Below are 26,437 nucleotides of genomic sequence, written 5' to 3'. Positions count from 1 at the left end.
GTGCATCAGATGTGAGAGAGGACATCAGATGTGTAAGTGGGACAGTATTGACTGTCAAAGTTGCAACAGATGTGAGAGATGACATCGGATTTGTAAGTGACACAGTATTGACAGTCAAAGTTGCATCAGAGGTAAGAGATGACATCAGATGTGTAAGTGGAACAGTATTGACAGTCAAAGTTCCATCAGATGTGAGAGATGACATCAGATGTGTAAGTGGGACAGTATTGACAGTCAAAGTAGCATCAGATGTGAGAGATGACATCAGATGTGTAAGTGGGAAAGTATTGATAGTCAAAGTTGCGTCAGATGTAAAAGATGACATCAGATGTGTAAATGGGAAAGTATTGACAGTCAAAGTTGCATGAGAGGTAAGAGATGACATCAGATGTGCAAGTGGGACAGTATTGACTATCAAAGTTGCATCAGATGTGAGAGATGACATCAAATGTGTAAGTGGGACAGTATTGACTGTCAAAGTTGCAACAGATGTGAGAGATGACATCGGATTTGTAAGTGACACAGTATTGACAGTCAAAGTTGCATCAGAGGTAAGAGATGACATCAGATGTGTAAGTGGAACAGTATTGACAGTCAAAGTTCCATCAGATGTGAGAGATGACATCAGATGTGTAAGTGGGACAGTATTGACAGTCAAAGTAGCATCAGATGTGAGAGATGACATCAGATGTGTAAGTGGGAAAGTATTGATAGTCAAAGTTGCGTCAGATGTAAAAGATGACATCAGATGTGTAAATGGGAAAGTATTGACAGTCAAAGTTGCATCAGATGTGAAAGATGGCATCTGATGTGTAAGTGGAACAGTATTGACAGTCAAAGGTGCATCAGAGGTAAGAGATGACATCAGATGTGTAAGTGGAACAGTATTCACAGTCAAAGTTGCATCAGATGTGAGAGATGATATCGGATGTGTAAGTGGGACAGTATTGACGGTCAAAGTTGCATCAGATGTGAGAGATGGCATCTGATGTGTAAGTGGGACAGTATTGACAGTCAAAGTTGCATCAGATGTGAGAGATGGCATCAGATGTGTAAGTAGGACAGTATTGAGAGTTGCTAAGAATTAAAGGTTCATTAAATGGGAACATTATCACCAGACCTATGTAAGCGTCAATATATACCTTGATGTTGCAGAAAAAAGACCATACATTTTTTTACCCGATTTCCGAACTCTAAATGGGTGAATTTTGGCGAAATAAACGCCTTTCTAATATTCGCTCTCGGAGCGATGACGTCACAATGTGGCGTCACATCGGGAAGCAATCCGCCATTTTCTCAAACACCGAGTCAAATCAGCTCTGTTATTTTCCGTTTTTTCGACTGTTTTCCGTACCTTGGAGACATCATGCCTCGTCGGTGTGTTGTCGGAGGGTGTAACAACACGAACAGGGACGGATTCAAGTTGCACCAGTGGCCCAAAGATGCGAAAGTGGCAAGAAATTGGACGTTTGTTCCGCACACTTTACCGACGAAAGCTATGCTACGACAGAGATGGCAAGAATGTGTGGATATCCTGCGACACTCAAAGCAGATGCATTTCCAACGATAAAGTCAAAGAAATCTACCGCCAGACCCCCAGTATAAGAGAGCGGATGAGGGTATGTCTACAGAATATATTAATTGATGAAAACTGGGCTGTCTGCACTCTCAAAGTGCATGTTGTTGCCAAATGTATTTCATATGCTGTAAACCTAGTTCATAGTTGTTAGTTTCCTTTAATGCCAAACAAACACATACCAATCGTTGGTTAGAAGGCGATCGCCGAATTCGTCCTCGCTTTCTCCCGTGTCGCTGGCTGTCGTGTCGTTTTCGTCGGTTTCGCTTGCATACGGTTCAAACCGATATGGCTCAATAGCTTAAGTTCCTTCTTCAATTTCGTTTTCGCTACCTGCCTCCACACTACAACCATCCGTTTCAATACATGCGTAATCTGTTGAATCGCTTAAGCCGCTGAAATCCGAATCTGAATCCGAGCTAATGTCGCTATAGCTTGCTGTTCTATCCGCCATGTTTGTTTGTGTTGGCATCACTATGTGACGTCACAGGAAAATGGACGGGTGGTTAAAATCAGGCACTTTGAAGCTTTTTTTAGGGATATTGCGTGATGGGTAAAATTTTGAAAAAAACTTCGAAAAATATAATAAGCCACTGGGAACTGATTTTTAATGGTTTTAACAATTCTGAAATTGTGATAATGTTCCCTTTTAAAGATTTCATATGCCAAAATGACCCAAAGCAGTTCCTATAGACTGGGATATGGGAACATTGTATCTTATAAGAGAACATTATATCTTATAAAGGAACATTGTATATTATAAGGGAACATTGTATCATATAGGGGACCATTGTATTTTATAAGGGAACATTGTATCTTATAAGGGAACATTGTATCATGCAGCTACCTCCCACGGTACGCACAACGCTCGCCGTTAGTCACCACGGAAGATTACCGAGTTTTGGCTGAGGAGGTGGACAGGATTCTTCTATCTGCTCGCCAGTTCAGCGTCCGAGCCCTGCTACCTGCACCGACCTATAATGCACCTGAGGAGCTCGATGCTACCGCTGTGGCTGCAGTGTCGGACTGTCGCCACAGGGAGGCGGAGTTATGCTTTTACCACCGCTGTTTTGGGACCAAGGCAAAGCGCTGCGTGCCATCTTGCGCTTTCCCGGGCCAGGGAAACGCCAGGGTTGGTGCTTAGTGGAAGCAGTGAGCACGGGCAGAGCGGATAAGCTGCTGTTTGTCCCCGACGGCTTGCCGGGCCGCCCCCTGGCTGGTAGACTCCGGTGCCCGGCGGAGTATCCTGCCTGCATCAGCCGTGGATGCATTGGAAGATGGCCACGGGCCCACGCTGAGTGCCGCCAATGGAACCAGCACCCGCACTTTCGGCACCACGACTGTTTCGTTTTCTGACCGCACGTTTGCCTGGGACTTTGTTAGTGCCTTTGTGGCCATACCTATTCTGGGGGCAGATTTTTTGTGTGCAAATAGACTGTTGGTGGACGTCTCGAACGGCCGTTTAATGGACTCTTGTCGCTTTCTCCACTATTCCATGCACACTGTTGGGGCCGGAGCCTGTGGCCCTCGCCAACATGCTCGCTGTGGGGGATGTTTATCAACGGTTTCTTGCAGAGTTTGCAAAACTGACTGTACCGACGTTTTCGGCAGCGGTTGCAAAGCATGGGGTGGAGCACTTCATCCCGCCTGTTTTCGGCGGCTTGACTGCTATAATGTTGTGTCGTTCGCGAACGATTCGTTCGAACGAACGAATCTTTTGAGTGAACGTACTGAACCAAATCACTTCATGAACTGATTCGTTCCTTTCTCAGTTCAGTTGAGCTCCGCCGCGACCATGCCGGTATGAGTGGAACGGGCGCATTCTGTGACTCACTGAACCCTCGACGTCGGTGAACGACGCAGCCAGCTACTCATCATGGGGGCGGGGGGGGGGGGGGACTGAGCGAACGATTCGTTCACCGCGGATTAACGACATGAATCACTCAGTGAACGACAGAATCAGGACTCGCGAACCTACTGACACAGAGAACTGACTGTGTTGCGGAGGAGGACGTCACATTGAGGCTCTCGTTCAGTCACTGTGCGCGTCGTTCATTGGGTGCTGAGGGCTTGTGTCGTTCGCGAACTGACACACACCGACATCTGCCGCTGGGGAAGCTGTTACTGACTGACTCATGATTCGCCGACCTGCACACAGAACTGCTGCTGCAGAAGTGATTCAGGTTCACGTACTGAACTGTGCTGACTGTGGCGCTGTGTCAGTCACTCACTGCCTGGTGTACTGCATGCACAGAGCTGTGTAGGAACTAGCGTTCACCCTATTTTTGAACGACTCAATTTAAGGAACTGATTCTAGTGATTCAGTACAGTCAAAAGAACTGCCGATCCCATCACTATTCTGCTAAACTGGCCCTGGCACGGTAGAAATTTGCCACTATGGAGAGACTGGGGATTGTACGGCGTTCCAACAGTTCTTGGGCTTCGCCTCTACATATGGTACCGAAGCTTGGTGGGCTGTGGTGACTTTCGCCGACTGAATAATTTCACCACGCCAGACCGTTACCCCATCCCGCACATTCAAGACTTTTCTTCCCGGCTGGCTGGAGCGTCTATTTTCTTGAAGGTAGATTTAGTGCGTGGCTACCACTATGTACCTGTACATGAGTTGGACATACCGAAGACTGCCATACTAAGTTTTTGAGGATGCCATTTGGCCTGCGGGTGGCAGCACAAACTTTTCAGCGGCTCATGGACGCTGTTTTACGGGATTTACCATCTGTGTTTGTTTATTTGGACGATATTCTAGTGGCCAGTCATCAGCCGGGGAACATTTGAAACATGTACGGCTGCAGTTCCGCCTGTTGAACGAACATGGCCTGATTGTGAACCCGACTAAGTGCCAGTTTGGAGTAACAGACATTGACTTTCTTGGCCACCAGGTGTCCTCGCAAGGTGCTGTTCCCCTGCCTACACGGGTGGAGGCAATTTCCAAGTTTCCACGGCCAGTAACTGTCAAGCTGTTTCAGGAATTTCTCGGAATGGTCAATTTTTATAACCGTTTCATTCCACGTGCAGCTTATCTCATGCCTCCCCTGTATGAGGCATTAAAGGGGAGGAAAGGTTCACAGGACAAGTCTCAGGACAAGCTGCAAGCGTTTGAAGACACAAAGTCTTCTCTGGCCAGCGCAACCCTGCTAGCACATCCCCTAATGGGGCGGTATAGCTCGGTTGGTAGAGTGGCCGTGCCATTGCAGGTTCGATCCCCGCTTCCGCCATCCCAGTCACTGCCGTTGTGTCCTTGGGCAAGACACTATACCAACCTGCTCCCAGTGCCACCCACACTGGTTTAAAAAATGTAACATAGATATTGGGTTTCACTATGTAAAGCGCTTTGAGTCACTAGAGAAAAAGCGCTATATAAATGTAATTCACTTCACTTCACTAATGCTCCTTTGGCTCTCACTACTGATGCCTCAAATGTAGCCGTGGGCGCGGTTTGCGAGCAGTGGGTGGTGGGGACATCTTATAAGCGAACATTGTATCTTATAGGGGAACATTGTATCTTATAAGCGAATATTGTATCCTATAAGCGAACATTGTATCTTATCAGGGAACATTGTCTCTTATCAGGGAAAATGTTATCTTATCAGGGACATTGTATCTTATCAGGGAACATTGTCTCTTATCAGGGAAAATTTTATCTTATCAGGGACATTGTATCTTATAGGGGAACATTGTATCTTATAAGCGAATATTGTATCTTATAAGCGAACATTGTCTCTTATCAGGGAACATTGTCTCTTATCAGGGAACATTGCCTCTTATCAGGGAAAATTGTATCTTATCAGGGACATTGTATCTTATAGGGGAACATTGTATCTTATAAGCAAACATTGTCTCTTATCAGGTAAAATTGTATCTTAACAGGGAACATTGTATATAGTAAAGGGACATTGTATCTTATCAGGGAACATTGTATCTTATAAGCAAACATTGTCTCCTATTAGGGAAAATTGTATCTTATCAGGAAACATTGCATATAGTAAAGGGACATTGTATCTTATCAGGGAACATTGTATATAATAAAGGGACATTGTATCTTATAAGGGAACATTGTCTCTTTTCACAGAAGATTGTACCTTAAAAGGGAACATAGTATCTTATCAGGGAACATTGTCTCTTATCAGAGAACATTGTATCTTATAAGGGAACATTGTATCACATAAGGGAACATTGTATCGTATCAGGGATCATTGTCTCTTATCAGAGAACATTGTATCTTATAAAGGAACATTGTATCTTATTAGGGAACATTGTATCTTATTAGGTAATATTGTATCTTATCAGGGAACAATGTCTCTTATTAGGGAACATTGTATCTTGTTTGGGAACATTGCATCTTATAAGGGAACATTGTATCACATAAGGGAACATTGTATCGTATCAGGGAACATTGTATCTTATCAGGGAACATTGTCTCTTATCAAAGAACATTGTATCTTATAAAAGAACATTGTATCTTATCAGGGAACGTTGTATCTTATCAGGGAACGTTGTATCTTATCAGGGAACGTTGTATCTTATCAGGGAACATTGTATCTTAAAAGGAAACATTGTATCTTATTATGGAACAATGTCTCTTATTAGGGAACATTGTATCTTGTTTGGGAACATTGTATCTTATAAAGGAACATTGTATCACATAAGGGAACATTGTATCTTATCAGGGAACATTGTCTCTTATCAAAGAACATTGTATCTTATAAGGGAACATTGTATCACATAAGGGAACATTGTATCGTATCAGGGATCATTGTCTCTTATCAGAGAACATTGTATCTTATAAAGGAACATTGTATCTTATTAGGGAACATTGTATCTTATTAGGTAATATTGTATCTTATCAGGGAACAATGTCTCTTATTAGGGAACATTGTATCTTGTTTGGGAACATTGCATCTTATAAGGGAACATTGTATCACATAAGGGAACATTGTATCGTATCAGGGAACATTGTATCTTATCAGGGAACATTGTCTCTTATCAAAGAACATTGTATCTTATAAAAGAACATTGTATCTTATCAGGGAACGTTGTATCTTATCAGGGAACGTTGTATCTTATCAGGGAACGTTGTATCTTATCAGGGAACATTGTATCTTAAAAGGAAACATTGTATCTTATTATGGAACAATGTCTCTTATTAGGGAACATTGTATCTTGTTTGGGAACATTGTATCTTATAAAGGAACATTGTATCACATAAGGGAACATAGTATCTTATCAGGGAACATTGTCTCTTATCAGGGAACATTGTCTCTTATCAGAGAACATTGTATCACATAAGGGAACATTGTATCGTATCAGGGATCATTGTCTCTTATCAGAGAACATTGTATCTTATAAAGGAACATTGTATCTTATTAGGGAACATTGTATCTTATTAGGTAATATTGTATCTTATCAGGGAACAATGTCTCTTATTAGGGAACATTGTATCTTGTTTGGGAACATTGCATCTTATAAGGGAACATTGTATCACATAAGGGAACATTGTATCGTATCAGGGAACATTGTATCTTATCAGGGAACATTGTCTCTTATCAAAGAACATTGTATCTTATAAAAGAACATTGTATCTTATCAGGGAACATTGTATCTTATCAGGGAATGTTGTATCTTATCAGGGAACGTTGTATCTTATCAGGGAACATTGTATCTTAAAAGGAAACATTGTATCTTATTATGGAACAATGTCTCTTATTAGGGAACATTGTATCTTGTTTGGGAACATTGTATCTTATAAAGGAACATTGTATCACATAAGGGAACATTGTATCTTATCAGGGAACATTGTCTCTTATCAAAGAACATTGTATCTTATCAGGGAACATTGTATCTTATCAGGGAACGTTGTATCTTATCAGGGAACGTTGTATCTTATCAGGGAACGTTGTATCTTATCAGGGAACATTGTATCTTAAAAGGAAACATTGTATCTTATTATGGAACAATGTCTCTTATTAGGGAACATTGTATCTTGTTTGGGAACATTGTATCTTATAAAGGAACATTGTATCACATAAGGGAACATTGTATCGTATCAGGGAATATTGTATCTTATCATGGAACATTGTATCTTATCAGGGAACATGGTATCCTATCAGGGAACATTGTCTCTTATCAGAGAACATTGTATCTTATAAAGGAACATTGTATCTTATCAGGGAACATTGTATCTTATCAGGGAACATTGTATCTTATAAGGAAACATTGTATCTTATTAGGGAACAATGTCTCTTATTAGGGAACATTGTATCTTGTTTGGGAACATTGTATCTTATAAGGGAACATTGCATCACATAAGGGAAAATTGTATCGTATAAGGGAACATGGTATCCTATCAGGGAACATTGTATCTTATCAGGGAACATTGTATCTTATTAGGGAACATTGTCTCTTATCAGGGAACATTGCCTCTTATCAGGGAACGTTGTTTCTTATAAGGAAACACTGTCTCTTATCAGGGAACATTCTATCTTGTAAGGGAACATTCTATCTTTTTAGGGAACCTTGTATCTTATAAGGGAACATTCTATCTTTTTAGGGAACCTTGTATCTTATAAGGGAACATTGTATCACATAAGGGAACATTGTATCGTATAAGGGAACATTGTATCATATAAGGGAACATTGTATCTTATAAAGGAACATTGTATCTTATTAGGGAACATTGTCTCTTATCAGGGAACATTGCCTCTTATCAGGGAACGTTGTTTCTTACAAGGAAACACTGTCTCTTATCAGGAAACACTGTCTCTTATCAGGAAACACTGTCTCTTATCAGGGAACATTCTATCTTATAAGGGAACATTCTATCTTATAAGGGAACATTGTATCTTATCAGGGAACATTGTATCTTATCAGGGAACATTGTATCTTATTAGGAAACATTGAATCTTATCAGGGAACATTGCATCTTATAAGGGAACTTTGTATCTCATCAGGGAACATTGTATCTTGTTAGGGAACATTGTATCTTATGAAGACCATTGTTTCTTATAAAGGAACATTGTATCTTATTAGAGAACATTACCTCTTATCAGGAAACATCCATCCATCCATCCATTTTCTACCGCTTGTCCCGTTCGGGGTCGCGGGAGGTGCTGGAGCCTATCTCAGCTGCATTCGGGCGGAAGGCGGGGTACACCCTGGACAAGTCGCCACCTCATCGCAGATCAGGAAACATTGTATCTTATAAGGGAACATCGGGGAATATTGTATCTTATTAGGTAACATTGTATCTCATCTGGGAATATTGTATCTTATCAGGGAACATTGTATCTTATAAGGAAACATTGTATCTTATGAGGGAACATTGTGTCTTATCAGGGAACATTGTATTTTATAAGGGAACATTCTATCTTATCAGGGAACATTGCATCGTATTAGGAAACATTGTCTCTTGTCAGGGAACATTGTATCTTATTAGGGAACATTGTATCTTAATAGGGAACATTGTATCTTGTTAGGGAACATTGTATCTTATTAGGGAACATTGCATCTTATCAGGGAACATTGTATTTTATAAGGAAACATTGCATCTTGTCAGGGAACATTGTATTTTATAAGGAAACATTGTATCTTATTAGGGAACATTGTATCCTATTTTAATTTCCCCTCGGGGATTAATAAAGTATTTCTGATTCTGATAATGGATCAGTGTATCTTATTAGGGAACAATGTATCTTATACGGGAACGTTGTCTCTTTTCAGGGAACACTGTATCTTATAAGGGAACATTGTAATTTATTAGGGAACATTGTATCTAATAAGGGAACATTGTATCTTATCAGGGAACATTGTATATTATCAGGGAACATTGTCTCTTTTCAGGGAACACTATCTTATAAGGGAACATTGTAATTTATTAGGGAACATTGTATCTAATAAGGGAACATTGTATCTTATTAGGGAACATTGTATCTTATCAGGGAACATTGTATCTTATTAGGGAACATTGTATCTTATCAGGGAACAGTGTATCTAATAAGGGAACATTGTATCTTATCAGGGAACAATGTATCTTATACGGGAACGTTGTATCTTTTCAGGGAACACTGTATCTTATAAGGGAACATTGTAATTTATTAGGGAACATTGTATCTAATGAGGGAACATTGTATCTTATCAAGGAACAGTGTATCTAATAAGGGAACATTGTCTCTTTTCAGGGAACATTGTCTCTTTTCAGGGAACACTATCTTATAAGGGAACATTGTAATTTATTAGGGAACATTGTATCTAATAAGGGAACATTGTATCTTATTAGGGAACATTGTATCTTATCAGGGAACAGTGTCTCTTTTCAGGGAACACTGTATCTTATAAGGGAACATTTTAATTTATTAGGGAACATTGTTTCTTATCAGGGAACATTGTTTCTTATCAGGGAACATTGTATCTTATCAGGGAACATTGTCTCTTTTCAGGGAACATTGTAATTTATTAGGGAACATTGTATCTAATAAGGGAACATTGTATCTTATCAGGGAACAGTGTATCTAATAAGGGAACATTGTATCTTATCAGGGAACATTGTATATTATCAGGGAACAGTGTATCTAATAAGGGAACATTGTATCTTATCAGGGATCATTGTATCTTATAAGGGAACATTGTATCTTATAAGGGAACATTGTATCTTATGCTGAAGATGCTCACCATCCATCCTAGAAGAGACGTGTTTCAGTGTGTGTGTGTGTGTGTGTGTGTGTGTGTGTGTGTGTGTGTGTGTGTGTGTGTGTGTGACAGGTGTCGGCCTTGCAGCAGCCGTCCTTTCCTTCTGGCTGAACATTTACTACATTGTGATTATTTCCTGGGCCATTTACTACCTGTACAACTCCTTCACTGCCGTAAGTACCTAAGAGTACCTAAGAGTACCCAAGAGTACCCAAGGGTACCCAAGAGTACATGTAAAGGAGGTAAAAGTTTGTCTTTGTTTGTGCACGCAGGAACTTCCATGGAGTTCTTGCAACAACCCGTGGAACACCGACAAGTGCTACACCAACTATTCCATCACAGACACCACTAACCTCACCAGTGCCGTGGTGGAGTTCTGGGAGTAAGATTATGCCGACTGAAAAGAGTCCATGAGGACCATGTGTGTCTAAGAGTTCTCGCTCTGGTTTGTAGGCGCAACATGCATGAAATGACCGATGGCTTGGAAAAACCAGGCCAGATTCGAGTGCCGCTCGCAATAACCTTGGCCATCGCCTGGGTTCTGGTCTACTTCTGCATCTGGAAAGGTGTGGGCTGGACGGGCAAGGTGAGACTTTGTCCACGTTGGCATGTTTGAAAGAGGAGTGCATTATTGATCTGGTATCGGCTCCATTCATGACTTAAACTTGAGTCGGCTTCCTCACCATGAATTTCAAAATAAGAGACTGTCTCTGCTAATCAAACCCTGGTCTGATTCCAAGCTTCCTGCCTGTGGTTCCCAAAGCTGGATTGGTAGGTTGGCTGACAGTTCATGTCACGTGACTGACAGTTCATGTCATGTGACCGCTGCCAATACCATTAGGCCTGGTCACAGAACTGCACATTTCCTCTGCACGTCTTGCAAAGAAATGTTTTGCAGGGCGTCACGATTGGCTCTTTGTCCTGAACACATCCACAGTACGCATGGACGACTTTGATTGATTGATCGATTAATTGATTGATTGATTGTAGGGAAAATAAGTGCTTTATTTTTGCATAATTTTCATTCTGTCATTTTCAGAAGAAGAATGTTGCCTCGTTAATTTCCATGAGTGAAGTAACAAACATGACCATCAACTTCCTGTTCAGAACACAATCTAGTTCAGACTAAATCATCACTGCAGGTTTAATGATGAGTCAACAAGAAATTGATTATTATGTCACTGAATGAATCTTTTTGTAATTTCTGGCTTTCATCAACGCCTCAAACTTCTCAGGTGGTGTACTTCTCGGCTACTTACCCTTACTTCATGCTCTTTATCCTCTTCATCCGCGGAGTCACCCTCCCTGGGGCCAGAGAAGGAATTCTCTTCTACATCACGCCTGACTTTGAAAAACTGAAAGAATCGGAGGTAACGAGTTCAGACTATGAGAACACAACCACAGTGTTGCTCTCGCAGTCTAGATGTTTGTGCTCCTCTTGTCAGGTGTGGCTGGACGCAGCAACGCAGATCTTTTTTTCCTATGGACTGGGATTGGGCTCACTTATAGCTCTAGGCAGCTACAACCCCTTCAATAATAACGTTTACAGGTAAGAACCTACCCACAAATGTCAGCTACAACCCGTTCAATAATAACGTTTACAGGTAAGAACCTACCCACAAATGTCAGTTACAACTTTCAATAATAACGTTTACAAGTAAGAACCTACCCACAAATGTCAGAACCCCTTCAATAATACTGTTTACAGGTAAGAACCAACCCACAAATGTCGGCTACAACCTCTTCAATAATCTCAGCTGAATCAAAGTAAAGTCCGACTATGACCAAGACACCTTGACTCTCAGCTGAATCAAAGTAAAGTCCGACTATGACCAAGAACACCTTGACTCTCAGCTGAATCAAAGTAAAGTCCGACAATGACCAACAACACCTTGACTCACAGCTGAATCAAAGTAAAGTCCGACAATGACCAAGAACACCTTGACTCTCAGCTGAATCAAAGTAAAGTCCAACTATGACCAAGAACAGCTTGACTCTCAGCTGAATCAAAGTAAAGTCCGACTATGACCAAGAACACCTGGACTCTCAGCTGAATCAAAGTAAAGTCCGACTATAACCGAGAACACCTAGACTCTCAGCTGAATCAAAGTAAAGTCCGACTATGACCAAGAACACTTTGACTCTCAGCTGAATCAAAGTAAAGTCCGACTATGACCAAAAACACCTTGACTCTTAGCTGAATCGATGTAAAGTCCGACTATGACCAAGAACACCTTGACTCTCAGCTGAATACAAGTAAAGTCCAACAATGACCAAGAACACCTTGACTCTCAGCTGAATCGATGTAAAGTCCGACTATTACCAAGAACATGTTGACTCTCAGCTAAATCAAAGTAAAGTCCGACTATTACCGAGTACACCTTGACTCTCGGCTGAATCAAAGTAAAGTCCAAATATGACTGAGAACACCTAAACTCTCAGCTGAATCAAAGTAAAGTCCAACAATGACCAAGAACCTCTTGACTCTCAGCTGAATCAAAGTAAAGTCCGACTATTACCAAGAACGCGTTGACTCTCAGCTGAATCAAAGTAAAGTCTGTCTATGACCGAGAACACCTAGACTCTCAGCTGAATTAAAGTAAAGTCCTACTATGACCAAGAACACCTTGACTTTCAGCTGAATCGATGTAAAGTCCAACTACGACCAAGAACTCCTCGACTCTCAGCTGAATCAAAGTAAAGTCCAAATATGACCGAGAACACCTTGACTCTCAGCTTAATCAAAGTAGAGTCTGACTACGACAAAGAATACCTTGACTCTCAGCTGAATCAAAGTAAAATCTGACAATGACCAACAACACCTTGACTCACAGCTGAATCAAAGTAAAGTTCGACTATTACCAAGAACACGTTGACTCAGCTGAATCAAAGTAAAGTCCGACTATTACCAAGAACACCTTGACTCTCAGCTGAATCAAAGTAAAGTCTGACTATGACCGAGAACACATTGACTCTCAGCTGAATCAAAGTAAAGTCCAAATATGACCGAGAACACCTAGACTCTCAGTTGAATCAAAGTAAAGTCCGACAATGACCAAGAACACCTTGACTCTCAGTTGAATCAAAGTCCGACTATTACCAAGAACACGTTGACTCACAGCTGAATCAATGTAAAGTCCGACTATGACCAAGAACACCTTGACTCTCAGCTTAATCAAAGTAAAGTCTGACTATGACCAAGAACACCTTGTCTCTCAGCTGAATCAAAGTAAAGTCCGAATATGACCAAGAACACCTTGACTCTCAGCTGAATCAAAGTAAAGTCAGACTATTACCAAGAACACTTTGACTCTCAGCTGAATCAAAGTAAAGTCCGACTATGACCAAGAACACCTTGACTCTCAGCTGAATCAAAGTAAAGTCCGACTATGACCAAGAACACCTTGACTCTCAGCTGAATCAAAGTAAAGTCAGACTATTACCAAGAACACTTTGACTCTCAGCTGAATCAAAGTAAAGTCCGACTATGACCAAGAACACCTTGACTCTCAGTTGAATCAAAGTAAAGTCCGACTATGACCAAGAACACTTTGACTCTCAGGTGAATCAAAGTAAAGTCCGACTAAATGACCAAGAACACCTTGACTCTCAGTGTGTGTACTGAAGGACATCAAAGAGGATCACGTGTGTTTTGGAAACAATCTGTACCCTCCACTTTCACTTGTTCATGGTCCTCATCCCAGCCAGTCAGAACCGGACATGTATCTTTCCTTAGGGACTCCATCATCGTGTGCTGCATCAATTCCTGCACCAGCATGTTTGCTGGCCTTGTCATCTTTTCCATCGTTGGCTTCATGGCGCACGTGACCAAGAAAAACATTGCGGACGTAGCAGCTTCAGGTAACCTGGGCTCCCAGGTCAGAACTGCTCTTCTCATCGCTTCTGATGTGCTTTCACCCTTTCCTCCCCAGGTCCTGGTCTAGCGTTTCTGGCCTACCCAGAAGCCGTGACCCAGTTGCCCGTGTCTCCACTGTGGGCCATTCTCTTCTTCTCCATGCTCCTCATGCTGGGGATCGACAGCCAGGTAAAGGCTCAAGGGCTGACCTAAATATTACAATGCAGGTACAACATGTCGCCCCCTGCTGGCCGCAGGACAAGATGGCAATTTGCTTCTGGTGGACAGATAGTGCCCACTTTGTGACTTTGGCTGTCAAAGATGTTTAATGCAACATGATCACCTGTACGTTCCTGCAGGTCCGAGATCATCCATGGCTATCATATTTTGTTATATTACTCATAGCTTTCATATGTTGTTATATTACTCATAGCTTTCATATTTTGTAGTATCACTCATACTTTCACATTTTGTTAAATTACTCATCATTTTCATATTTTGTAGTATTACTCATACTTTCATATTTTGTTATGTTACTCATAACTTTCATATTTTGTTATGTTACTCATAACGTTCATATTTTGTGATATTACTCATAATTTTCTTATATTTTACTCAAACCTTTCATATTTTGTAGTATTACTCATAACTTTCATATTTTGTGATATTACTCATAACTTTCATATGTTGTGATATTACTCATAACTTTCATATGTTGTGGTATTACTCATAATTTTCATATGTTGTGATATTACTCATAACTTTCATATGTTGTGGTATTACTCACAACTTTCATATTGTGTTATATTACGCTTAACTTTCATATTTTGTGTTTACTCATAACTTTCATATTTTGCGATATTACTCATAACTTTCATATGTTGTTATGTTACTTATAACTTTCATATTTTGTGATATTACTTATAACTTTCATATTTTGTTATGTTACTTATAACTTTCATATTTTGTGGTATTACTCATAACTTTTTTTATTTTGCGATATTACTCATAACTTTCATATGTTATGTTACTTATAACTTTCATATTTTGTGATATTACTTATAACTTTCATATTTTGTTATGTTACTTATAACTTTCATATTTTGTGGTATTACTCATAACTTTTTTATTTTGTGGTATTACTAATAACTTTCATATATTGTTATATTACTCATAACTTTAATATTTTGTGATATTATTAATAACTTTCATTTTTTGTTATATTACTCATAACGTTCATATTTTGTGATATTATTCATAACTTTCATATTTTGTTATATTACAAATAACTTTCATATATTGTTATATTACTCATAACTTTCATATTTTGTTATATTACTAATAACTTTCATATATTGTTATATTACTCATAACTTTAATATTTTGTGATATTATTCATAACTTTCATATTTTGTTATATTACTCATAACCTTCATATTTTGTTATTTTACTCATAACGTTCATATTTTGTTATATTACTCATAACTTTCATATTTTGTTATACTAATAGCTTTCATATTTTGTAGTATTACTCATAACTTTCATATTTTGTTATATTACTCATAACTTACACTATAATAAACATTTAGACTATTTTACACATATACACTAATAAACACATATACACGATTATACGTTACTATTACACATTATATACACAATTATATATAGTATAGTGTGTATGTTTATAATAGTGTATACGTGTATAATAGGGTATACATGTATAATAGTGAGTGTTATATATATACTGTATATATATACGTGTATAATAGTGAGTACCGTATTTTTCGGACTATAAGTCACAGTTTTTTTTCCATAGTTCGTCCGGGGGTGCGACTTATACTCAGGAGCGACTTATGTGTGAAATTATTAACACATTACCGTAAAATATCAAATAATATTATTTAGCTCATTCACATAAGAAACTAGACGTATAAGATTTCATGGGATTTAGCGATTAGGAGTGACAGATTGTTTGGTAAACGTATAGCATGTTCTATATGTTATAGTTATTTGAATGACTCTTACCATAATATGTTACGTTAACATACCAGGCACGTTCTCAGTTGGTTATTTATGCCTCATATAACGTACACTTATTCAGCCTGTTGTTCACTATTCTTTATTTATTTTAAATTGCCTTTCAAATGTCTATTCTTGGTGTTGGGTTTTATCAAATAAATTCCCCCCAAAAATGCGATTTATACTCCAGTGCGACTTATATATGTGTTTTTTCCTTCTTTATTATGCACTTTCGGCAGGTGCGACTTATACTCCAGTGCGACTTATACTCCGAAAAATACAGTATTATATATATATATATATATATATATATACATAAATACATGTATAATAGTGAGTATTATATATTTATATATACAGTATATATATATATATATACAGTATATACAGTATATATATACATATATATATATATATATATATATATATATATATATATATATATATATATATATATATATATATATATATATATATATATAAATACAAGGTAAGGCCGTAATACAAGGAATCCAACAGGAAGTAGAAACAAAACCGGAGTACCAGGACAGGAAACCCAGAAAAATAGCGAACCAAATCAAAAGTGTCAAGTGGGGTCTCATAACGGACTCCAGAAGTTATTAAGCAATCCCAGACATCAATTAAAGTCCAAAAACAAGGGGGGGCTGATGGAGGGTCACTAAACATGCACCCCAACCATGACGAGACAGAGGGTTAGCCACCAAGTCCAGACCATGAGTCCCCACAGGTTGTGGACAACCTGTGGGTGGCGTGCCCTGGATGGAAGCTCCATAATTGTGGGGGACTACACCCAGGTCCTGCTGTTGGTGTAGAGGGCATCTGTGAAATGGCCAAATCTGTGGCTGACGAGGAGGAAGACAAGAGTGAGACGTGCGCTCTGGCACTCAAGGAGTCTTGCACAATGGTCTTGGGTGCCGCTGCTGTTGGCGAGAAGGATAAGCGCCAAACCAGCGCTTCTGCATCTCAAGGTCATCAGCCTGGACTGTGGAGAGAAGCGGGGCTGTCGTCTCGAGTGGCACTGTCAGAAGAGACCGTCAGAGACTGACATCACCCTCGAGCGGACTCGCCGGGACAAGAAATAATGGTGGCAGCATTGTGGGTGATTTCACCGAATAAAGAAAGAGTCATATCCCCCCATCCCCTTTGAAACTCAAGAGACGACTTCAACAGAACGCCAAAAGTGCAGGGAAGGAACTGGAGGGTCTCAAGTTTCGCCAACTCCGGCCGCCCTGCCAGAACAGATGTCAGGGATGGGTGGGAGGGAGCTTGGAGAAGGGCTGAGGAACCAGTCCACGCAGCCACCAAGCCAGGGAGCTTGTCCATAACGATGGCCCGCTCTGTATCAAGGGCCTCTTGACAAACAGCTCGCCAGCGCCACAAAAGAACCTTCTAAGTTTTCGTGAGGTCTGTTATGGGCTGGACCGTTCTGTTACGTTCTCTGGTCTGGACCTCAGGATGCTGACCAAGGGAGGCTATGTGCAGGCAAAAAATACAAACCCCGCTTCCATATGAGTTGGGAAATTGTGTTAGATGTAAATATAAACTGAATACAATGATTTGCAAATCCTTTTCAACCCATATTCAATTGAATGCACTACAAAGACAAGATATTTGATGTTCAAACTGATAAACATTTTTTTTTTTTTTGCAAATAATCATTAACTTTAGAATGTGATGCCAGCAACACGTGACAAAAGGAGTTGGGAAAGGTGGCAATAAATACTGATAAAGTTGAGGAATGCTCATCAAACACTTATTTGTGTGAACAGGCAAATTGGGAACAGGTGGGTGCCATGATTGGGTATAAAAGTAGATTCCATGAAATGCTCAGTCATTCACAAACAAGGATAGGGCGAGGGTCACCACTTTGTCAACAAATGCGTGAGCAAATTGTTGAACAGTTTAAGAAAAACCTTTCTCAACCAGCTATTGCAAGGAATTTAGGGATTTCACCATCTACGGTCCGTAATATCATCAAAGGGTTCAGAGAATCTGGAGAAATCACTGCACGTAAGCAACTAAGCCCGTGACCTTCGATCCCTCAGGCTGTACTGCATCAACAAGCGACATCAGTGTGTAAAGGATATCACCACATGGGCTCAGGAACACTTCAGAAATCCACTGTCAGTAACTACAGTTGGTCGCGACATCTGTAAGTGCAAGTTAAAACTCTCCTATGCAAGGCGGAAACCGTTTATCAACAACACCCAGAAACGCCGTCGGCTTCGCTGGGCCTGAACTCATCTAAGATGGACTGATGCAAAGTGGAAAAGTGTTCTGTGGTCTGACGAGGCCACATTTCAAATTGTTTTTGGAAACTTTGGACATCGAGTCCTCCGGAACAAAGAGAAAAAGAACCAAAGTTAAAAAGCCAGCATCTGTGATGGTATGGGGGTGTATTAGTGCCCAAGACATGGGTAACCTACACATCTGTGAAGGCACCATTAATGCTGAAAGGTACATACAAGTTTTGGAGCAACATATGTTGCCATCCAAGCAACGTTATCATGGACGCCCCTGCTTATTTCAGCAAGACAATTCCAAGCCACGTGTAACAACAAGCGTGGCTTCATAGTAAAAGAGTGCGGGTACTAGACTGGCCTGCCTGTAGTCCAGACCTGTCTCCCATTGAAAATGTGTGGCGCATTATGAAGCCTAAAATACCACAACAGAGACCCCCGGACTGTTGAACAACTTAAGCTGTACATCAAGCAAGAATGGGAAAGAATTCCACCTGAACAGCTTCAAAAATGTGTCTCCTCAGTTCCCAAACTGAGTGTTGTTAAAAGGAAAGGCCATGTAACACAGTGGTAAAAATGCCCCTGTGACAACTTTTTTGCAATGTGTTGCTGCCATTAAATTCTAAGTTAATGATTATTTGCCCAAAAAAAATTTTGTTTTTTCAGTGTGAACATTAAATATCTTGTCTTTGCAGTCTATTCAATTGAATATAAGTTGAAAAGGATTTGCAAATCATTGTATTCTGCTTTTATTTACGAATTACACAATGTGCCAACTTCACTGGTTTTGAGGTTTCCATCCATCCATCCATCCATTTTCTACCGCTTATTCCCTTTGGGGTCGCTGGAGCCTATCTCAGCTACAATCGGGCGGAAGGCGGGGTACACCCTAGACAAGTCGCCACCTCATCGCAGGGCGGTTTTGGGGTTTGTAGAACCAAAATAGGAGCACCAGTAGAGGAATTGAACCAAAAAACAGGAAACTCGCGAACAAAGTCCAAACTGTCATGTGTCCATTCATCCATCCTTTTTTGACCGTTTGTCCCCGACTCAAAGGAAGCCTCCTGGAAAGGTTCAAACATCCATTTTCCGTGATCACTGTAAAGTATACAAAGAAGGCATAATGAGTTATTGGAAGAGTCATAGAAGTAAATAATGTTTATTATGGTAAGAGTTTAATTGTTGAAAAAGTTATGAAGTGATAATTACAAAAATGATCTTTTACGCTCGATTCTGCTTCAGTTCTGCACGGTCGAGGGCTTCATCACTGCTCTAGTGGATGAGTTCCCCAGAGTGCTTCGCGGCAGACGAGAGATCTTCATCGCCGTGGTCTGCCTGATCTCTTACGTGATCGGACTTTCCAACATCACGCAGGTAAGTCTTCGTCCCAGAGGTGTTCCGATACGATGTCGGGCTGAACGCGTCGTCTGCCATCAGGGTGGGATCTACGTCTTCAAACTGTTCGACTACTACTCTGCAAGTGGAATGTGTTTGCTCTTCCTGGTCTTCTTCGAATGCATCTCCATATCTTGGTGCTACGGTTTGTGTAGCTCTTTTCTTCGACTTACTTCCAACCAATGAAGTTGAGAAAGGAGAAACTTGACCCTGACGGTAGTAACCTCGGCATCTTCGTGCCTTGATGTTGTCCTTGTTGAGCGTGTGAGGTAATCATGTTTGATGACGTGCAAAATTGAAGCAGATGCTTTTGTTTGCGCGGCAGGTGTGAACAAGTTCTACAACAACATCGAGGAGATGATCGGCTACAAGCCTTGTCTGTGGTGGAAGTTGTGCTGGGTGGTGTTCACCCCCCTCATCGTCGGTGTGCGTGAGCTCAGTACACTTGACGTGAAAAATTAGGCAATGTAAAAAAATCCATATTTGCTGCCGGCGGCCTCGTCGGTCTGAGACGAGGTTGCCGCCAGTCGTTGGTGTCCCCATGCATCAAGTGTCTTGTGTCTCCCATAGGGCGTGTTCTTGTTCAGCGCCATACAAATGGTTCCTCTCACCATGGGAGACTACGTGTTCCCAGGCTGGGGTCAAGGAGTGGGCTGGCTTATGGCATTGTCCTCCATGGTGCTCATACCCGGATACATGATCTACATGTACCTCGGACTCAAGGGCACCTATAAAGAGGTAAGAGAATTTGGGTGTCTGGTTCCCCTTATAGGCCTACTGAAATGCGATTTTCTTATTTAAACGGGGATAGCAGGTCCATTCTATGTGTCATACTTGATAATTTCGCGATATTGCCATATTTTTGCTGAAAGGATTTAGTAGAGAACATTGACGATAAAGTTCGCAACTTTTGGTCACTGATAAAAAAAGCCTTGCCTGTACCGGAAGTAGCAGACGATATGCGCGTGACGTCACAGGTTGTGGAGCTCCTCACATCCGCACATTGTTTACAATCATGGCCACCAGCAGCGAGAGCGATTCGGACCGAGAAAGCGACGATATCCCCATTAATTTGAGCGAGGATGAAAGATTTGTGGATGAGGAAAGTGAGAGTGAAGGACTAGAGGGCAGTGGGAGCGATTCAGATAGGGTAGATGCTGTGAGAGGCGGGTGGGACCTGATATTCAGCTGGGAATGACTAAAACAGTAAATAAACACAACTCTATTAGCCACAACACAACCAGGCTTATATTTAATATGCCACAAATTAATCCCGCATAACAAACACCTCCCCCCTCCCGTCCATAAAACCCGCCAATACAACTCAAACACCTGCACAACACACTCAATCCCACAGCCCATAGTATCGTTCACCTCCCCAAAATTCATACAGCACATATATTTCCCCAAAGTCCCCAAAGTTACGTACGTGACATGCACATAGCGGCACGCACGTACGGGCAAGCGATCAAATGTTTGGAAGCCGCAGCTGCATGCGTACTCACGGTACCGCGCCTGTGCATCCAACTCAAAGTCCTCCTGTTAAGAGTCTCTGTTGTCCCAGTTCTCCACAGGCCAATGGTAAAGCTTGACTGTCATCTTTCGGGAATGTAAACAATGAAACACCGGCTGTTTTTGTGTTGCTGCAGCCGCCCCCAATACACCGCTTCCCACCTACAGCGTTCTTCTTTGCTGTCTCCATTGTTCATTGAACAAATTGCAAAAGATTCACCAACACAGATGTCCAGAATACTTTGTAATTTTGTGATGAAAACAGACGACTTAATAGCTGGCCACTATGCTGTCCCAAAATGTCCTCTACAATCCGTGACGTCACGTGCCGGCGTCATCATACCGAGACGTTTTCAGCAGGATATTTCGCGCGAAATTTAAAATTGCACTTTAGTAAGCTAACCCAGCTGTATTGGCATGTGTTGCAATGTTAAGATTTCATCATTGATATATAAACTATCAGACTGCGTGGTCGGTAGTAGTGGGTTTCAGTAGGCCTTTAATCTTATATGACTGATTCTGTTTCCGTCCCAGCGATTGAGGATAATGTTCCAGCCACCTGCAGTCGTCAGGCGGCCGCAGGAGAACGGTCCTGAGCAGCTGGTGGAAACCAACGCTGCCAACCTTTCCAGCCCCGCCAATCCAGCTCCTGCCAACCTCGCCAGTCCAAGCAGTCCGACTGCGGTCAACGTAACCAGCCCTGTAGCGCCGGCAAAACCCACTCCGACGCCTGCCGAGCCCGCCGCTGCAGCTGCTAGTCCTTTGAACCCGGCAACAAGTCCCACAATCGTGACCACCATCACTACTGCCGCTACCACCACTGCCAGCGCCAGCCCAGCCACTGCTACAGCCATCCCTGCCGTCCCCACCGCAACAACAGTCAGCCCGACCAGTCCTCCGCCAAACCCAGCTAACCCGACTGAGCCAGTTAACCCAGGAACTGTGACCGTTAACCTGACCACTGCCGAGGCCAACTTGTAGACAACCAAGAACCCCTCATGGAGCATGTAGACAAAAGAGAACATTAAAAGGACTTCCAAGATTTGAATTGATTCACCTACCTCCGAGGGCAATACGTGATCCAAACGCATTTCATTTTCCTGCCGACGATGTCTCGTTGTTGCTTTGCATTCCAAAAAGACTGTTAGTGTCCGTACATCTGATCTAAAAAAGCTGTAAAGATACTGTGTCATACTGTGAGAAAAAGAAAAAACTACTTAGACTAGAGATCTGTTGAATATCTTCATGAATCCAGTGTTTGAATATAGTAGAAGAAGAAAAGTGGGCGGTCTGATGGTGGATGTTTACTAGACCTCACACTTGTCTCCCTCCCACAACGCTGCTCTCTGGGAGACCACCATGGAGGTCAGGACGCAGACCAGGAGCTCCTGAGAAGCACAAAGCCAAGAAGAAGTCCATGTTTAATCGGACGGAGGACTTCGGTCCAGTCTGCTGGGACGGAGACTCTTTTTTTCTTCCTTCCTTTTGCAGTAAAAAGAAAACTTTGTGTGATGGAAACATTTGTAGAATTCTTTTTAGGACGTTTTATACTCTCTTCTTGATATGATGGGACCAAAATCACTAGGCAGACAAAGCAAAAAAAAAAAAAACTTGGTTGGCAGAAGCACAGCAGAGTAGCACGAAGTAGTAACAAAGTACAGGGTTAGATCCAGTCCGACATCCACTCAGTCCTGTTTACGTCCCGCATGCTCTCCTCAGGAACATCGGCGAAAAAAGTCTGAAACTCCGGACAAAAAATGAAAAATGAAACGGCCTTAAGCCAAAAGAGAAATTTCAAGCTTTGTACATGACTGGCAACAAAAAACACCAACAACTGGCAACAAAAAACACCAACAACTGGCTACAAAACAACTCTGTCTTTTCGTACGTGATTGGATCAATCCTCGCCTGGTCAACACGTATTGATGAATATGTATCGATCAATCGTAGCTTGATTAACACGTATTGATGAATATATGCTGATCAATCTTAGCTTGATCGATACGTATTGATAAATAGGTATCGATCAGTCCTACCTTGATAAACACGTATTGATGAACACGTATCGATCCATCCTAGCTTGATTAACACGTATTGATAAATACATGCTGATCAACCCTCGCTTGATCGATACGCATTCATCAATGCGTATCGATCAATCCTAGCTTGATAAACACATATTGATGAATACGTATTGATCAGTCCGAGCTTGGTGAACACCTATTGGTGAATACGTATCGATCAATCCCAGCTTGATCAACACGTATTGATGAACATATGTTGATGAAAATGTATTGATCAATCCTCGCTTGATCGTTACGTATTGATGAATATGTATCGATCAACCCTAGCTTCATCAACACGTATTGATGAACACATATTGAGGAATACGAGTTGATCAGCGAGGATTAATCAACACGTATCGATGAATATGTATTGATCAACCCTCGCTTGATCAACACGTATTCATCAATCCTAGATTGATGAATACGTATTGATCAACCCTAGATTGATGGATACGTATTGATGAATACGTATTGATCAACCCTAGATTGATGAATACGTATAGATCAACCCTAGATTGATGGATACGTATTGATCAACCCTAGATTGATGGATACGTATTGATGAATACGTATTGATCAACCCGAGATTGATGAATACATATTGATCAACCCTAGATTGATGGATACGTATTGATCAACCCTAGATTGATGGATACGTATTGATCAACCCTAGATTGATGGATACGTATTGATCAACCCTAGATTGATCGATACGTATTGATCAACCCTAGATTGATTGATACGTATTGATGAATACGTATTGATCAACCCTAGATTGATGGATACGTATTGATCAACCCTAGATTGATGGATACGTATTGATGAATACGTATTGATCAACCCTAGATCGATGGATACGTATTGATCAACCCTAGATTGATGGATACGTATTGATGAATACGTATTGATCAACCCTAGATTGATGAATACGTATTGATCAACCCTAGAATGATGAATACGTATTGATCAACCCTAGATTGATGGATACGTAATGATCAACCCTAGATTGATGGATACGTATTGATCAAACCTAGATTGATGGATACGTATTGATCAACCCTAGATTGATGGATACGTATTGATGAATACGTATTGATCAACCCTAGATTGATGGATACGTATTGATCAACCCTAGAATGATGAATACGTATTGATCAACCCTAGATCGATGGATACGTATTGATCAACCCTAGATTGATGGATACGTATTGATGAATACGTATTGATCAACCCTAGATTGATCGATACGTATTGATCAACCCTAGATTAATCGATACGTATTGATGAATACGTATTGATCAACCCTAGATTGATGGATACGTATTGATCAACCCTAGATTGATGGATACGTATTGATCAACCCTAGAATGATGGATACGTATTGATCAACCCTAGATTGATGGATATGTATTGATGAATACGTATTGATCAACCCTAGATTGATGAATACGTATTGATCAACCCTAGATTGATGGATATGTATTGATCAACCCTATATTGATGGATACATATTGATCAACCCTAGATTGGTCGATACGTATTGATGAATACGTATTGATCAACCCTAGATTGATGGATACGTATTGATCAACCCTAGATTGATCGATACGTATTGATGAATACGTATTGATCAACCCTAGATTGATGGATACGTATTGATCAACCCTAGATCGATGGATACGTATTGATCAACCCTAGATTGATGGATACCTATTGATGAACACATGTTGATCAAGCTACGACTGATCACCGCGGATTGATCATGTATGTAGACGTAGACGTGCGGGCCAATCAGCAAGCTTCCTGTTTGTGTTTGTGTTGTGGTTACGTTGCCCGTGCTTTGATTGGCCAGACGTTAGCAAGGTTGTCAGCACGACGTCAGCCAGCGGCGGAGAAGCGGCGGGTCCGAGCGCGAGGCGAGCGAGCAAAGATGTTCATGTCCTGTGAATTTGTATTCTTTGTAGAAAGTGACTCAAGCACAGTTTTCTCTGGAACTTTGTCGTAAACGTGTGAAACATGTACGTGTAAATGTGTGTAACATGGAAGTTCATGTCTCAATGTTGCTGCAATAATCCTTTGGTCACACAAGCACACGTCTTGTAGAAGATGGAGGTGTCCGTTTTGTACATGTCCGACATGATGTAGACATGCTGTGTATTAATGGTGTCCATGATAAAGCACGATTGTTATGTTCTACTCAAGACTGAAGAAATAAACCACTTCGAGAAAATATGACAACAAAGTCTTTCAAGTAGCATTCCGACGGTTCGTAAAACAAACTTGTTGATCATGGATTTCTACTCCATAGGTGATCATGTTCGATCACGTTCATGCACAATAAGGTGTTCCATTAAAAATGAACAACTACGTGTACTCTTGACTTGTGTACTTTTCTTGGACTACTACAAGTGTGACGCAACCGAATAAGGAAAGGAAAGAAGATAAACGTGGGCTTCACTTTGTCTGATTGAGCACATGAAATTGGCTATATTATACATCATATATATGAAATAGGCTGTATGATGCATCATCTATATGAAATAAGCTATATTATACATCAAATATACAAACCGCGTTTCCATTTAAGTTGGGAAATTGTGTTAGATGTGAATATAAACGGAATACAATGATTTGCAAATCCTTTTCAACCCATACTCAAATGAATGCACTACAAAGACAACATATTTCATGTTCAAACTCATAAACTTTTTTTTTTTTTTTGCAAATAATAATTAACTTAGAATTTCATGGCTGCAACACGTGCCAAAGTAGTTGGGAAAGGGCATGTTCACCACTGTGTTACATGGCCTTTCCTTTTAACAACACTCAGTAAACGTTTGGTAACTGAGGAGACACATTTATTAAGCTTCTCAGGTGGAATTCTTTCCCATTCTTGCTTGATGTACAGCTTAAGTTGTTCAACAGTCCCGGGGTCTCCGTTGTGGTATTTTAGGCTTCATAATGCGCCACACATTTTCAATGGGAGATAAGTCTGGACTACAGGCAGGCCAGTCTAGTACCTGCACTCTTTTACTATGAAGCCACG

At 40.9% G+C, this 26,437-nt stretch overlaps 1 protein-coding gene across 2 annotated transcripts in view; it reads left to right on the top strand.

The window, feature by feature from the left end:
* The window catches only part of slc6a1a (solute carrier family 6 member 1a), a 31,491-nt gene extending 5,647 nt beyond the window's left edge, over window positions 1–25,844 (top strand). For both annotated transcript variants that reach the window (XM_061923968.1, XM_061923978.1), the window contains exons 4-15: window positions 10,352–10,452; window positions 10,552–10,661; window positions 10,733–10,865; window positions 11,515–11,649; window positions 11,725–11,828; window positions 14,016–14,140; window positions 14,212–14,324; window positions 19,661–19,792; window positions 19,856–19,958; window positions 20,139–20,239; window positions 20,384–20,551; window positions 21,860–25,844. In XM_061923968.1, the coding sequence (XP_061779952.1) occupies window positions 10,352–10,452; window positions 10,552–10,661; window positions 10,733–10,865; window positions 11,515–11,649; window positions 11,725–11,828; window positions 14,016–14,140; window positions 14,212–14,324; window positions 19,661–19,792; window positions 19,856–19,958; window positions 20,139–20,239; window positions 20,384–20,551; window positions 21,860–22,306 (1,772 nt within the window). In that variant the 3' untranslated portion in view covers window positions 22,307–25,844. The remainder of the gene's footprint in view (window positions 1–10,351; window positions 10,453–10,551; window positions 10,662–10,732; window positions 10,866–11,514; window positions 11,650–11,724; window positions 11,829–14,015; window positions 14,141–14,211; window positions 14,325–19,660; window positions 19,793–19,855; window positions 19,959–20,138; window positions 20,240–20,383; window positions 20,552–21,859) is intronic.
* Window positions 25,845–26,437: the final 593 nt, after the last annotated feature.

This window comes from Nerophis lumbriciformis, linkage group LG01 (assembly GCF_033978685.3).
Source record: "Nerophis lumbriciformis linkage group LG01, RoL_Nlum_v2.1, whole genome shotgun sequence".
NCBI classification, from domain to species: domain Eukaryota; kingdom Metazoa; phylum Chordata; class Actinopteri; order Syngnathiformes; family Syngnathidae; genus Nerophis; species Nerophis lumbriciformis.
This window is presented reverse-complemented; position numbering and strand designations above follow the sequence as displayed.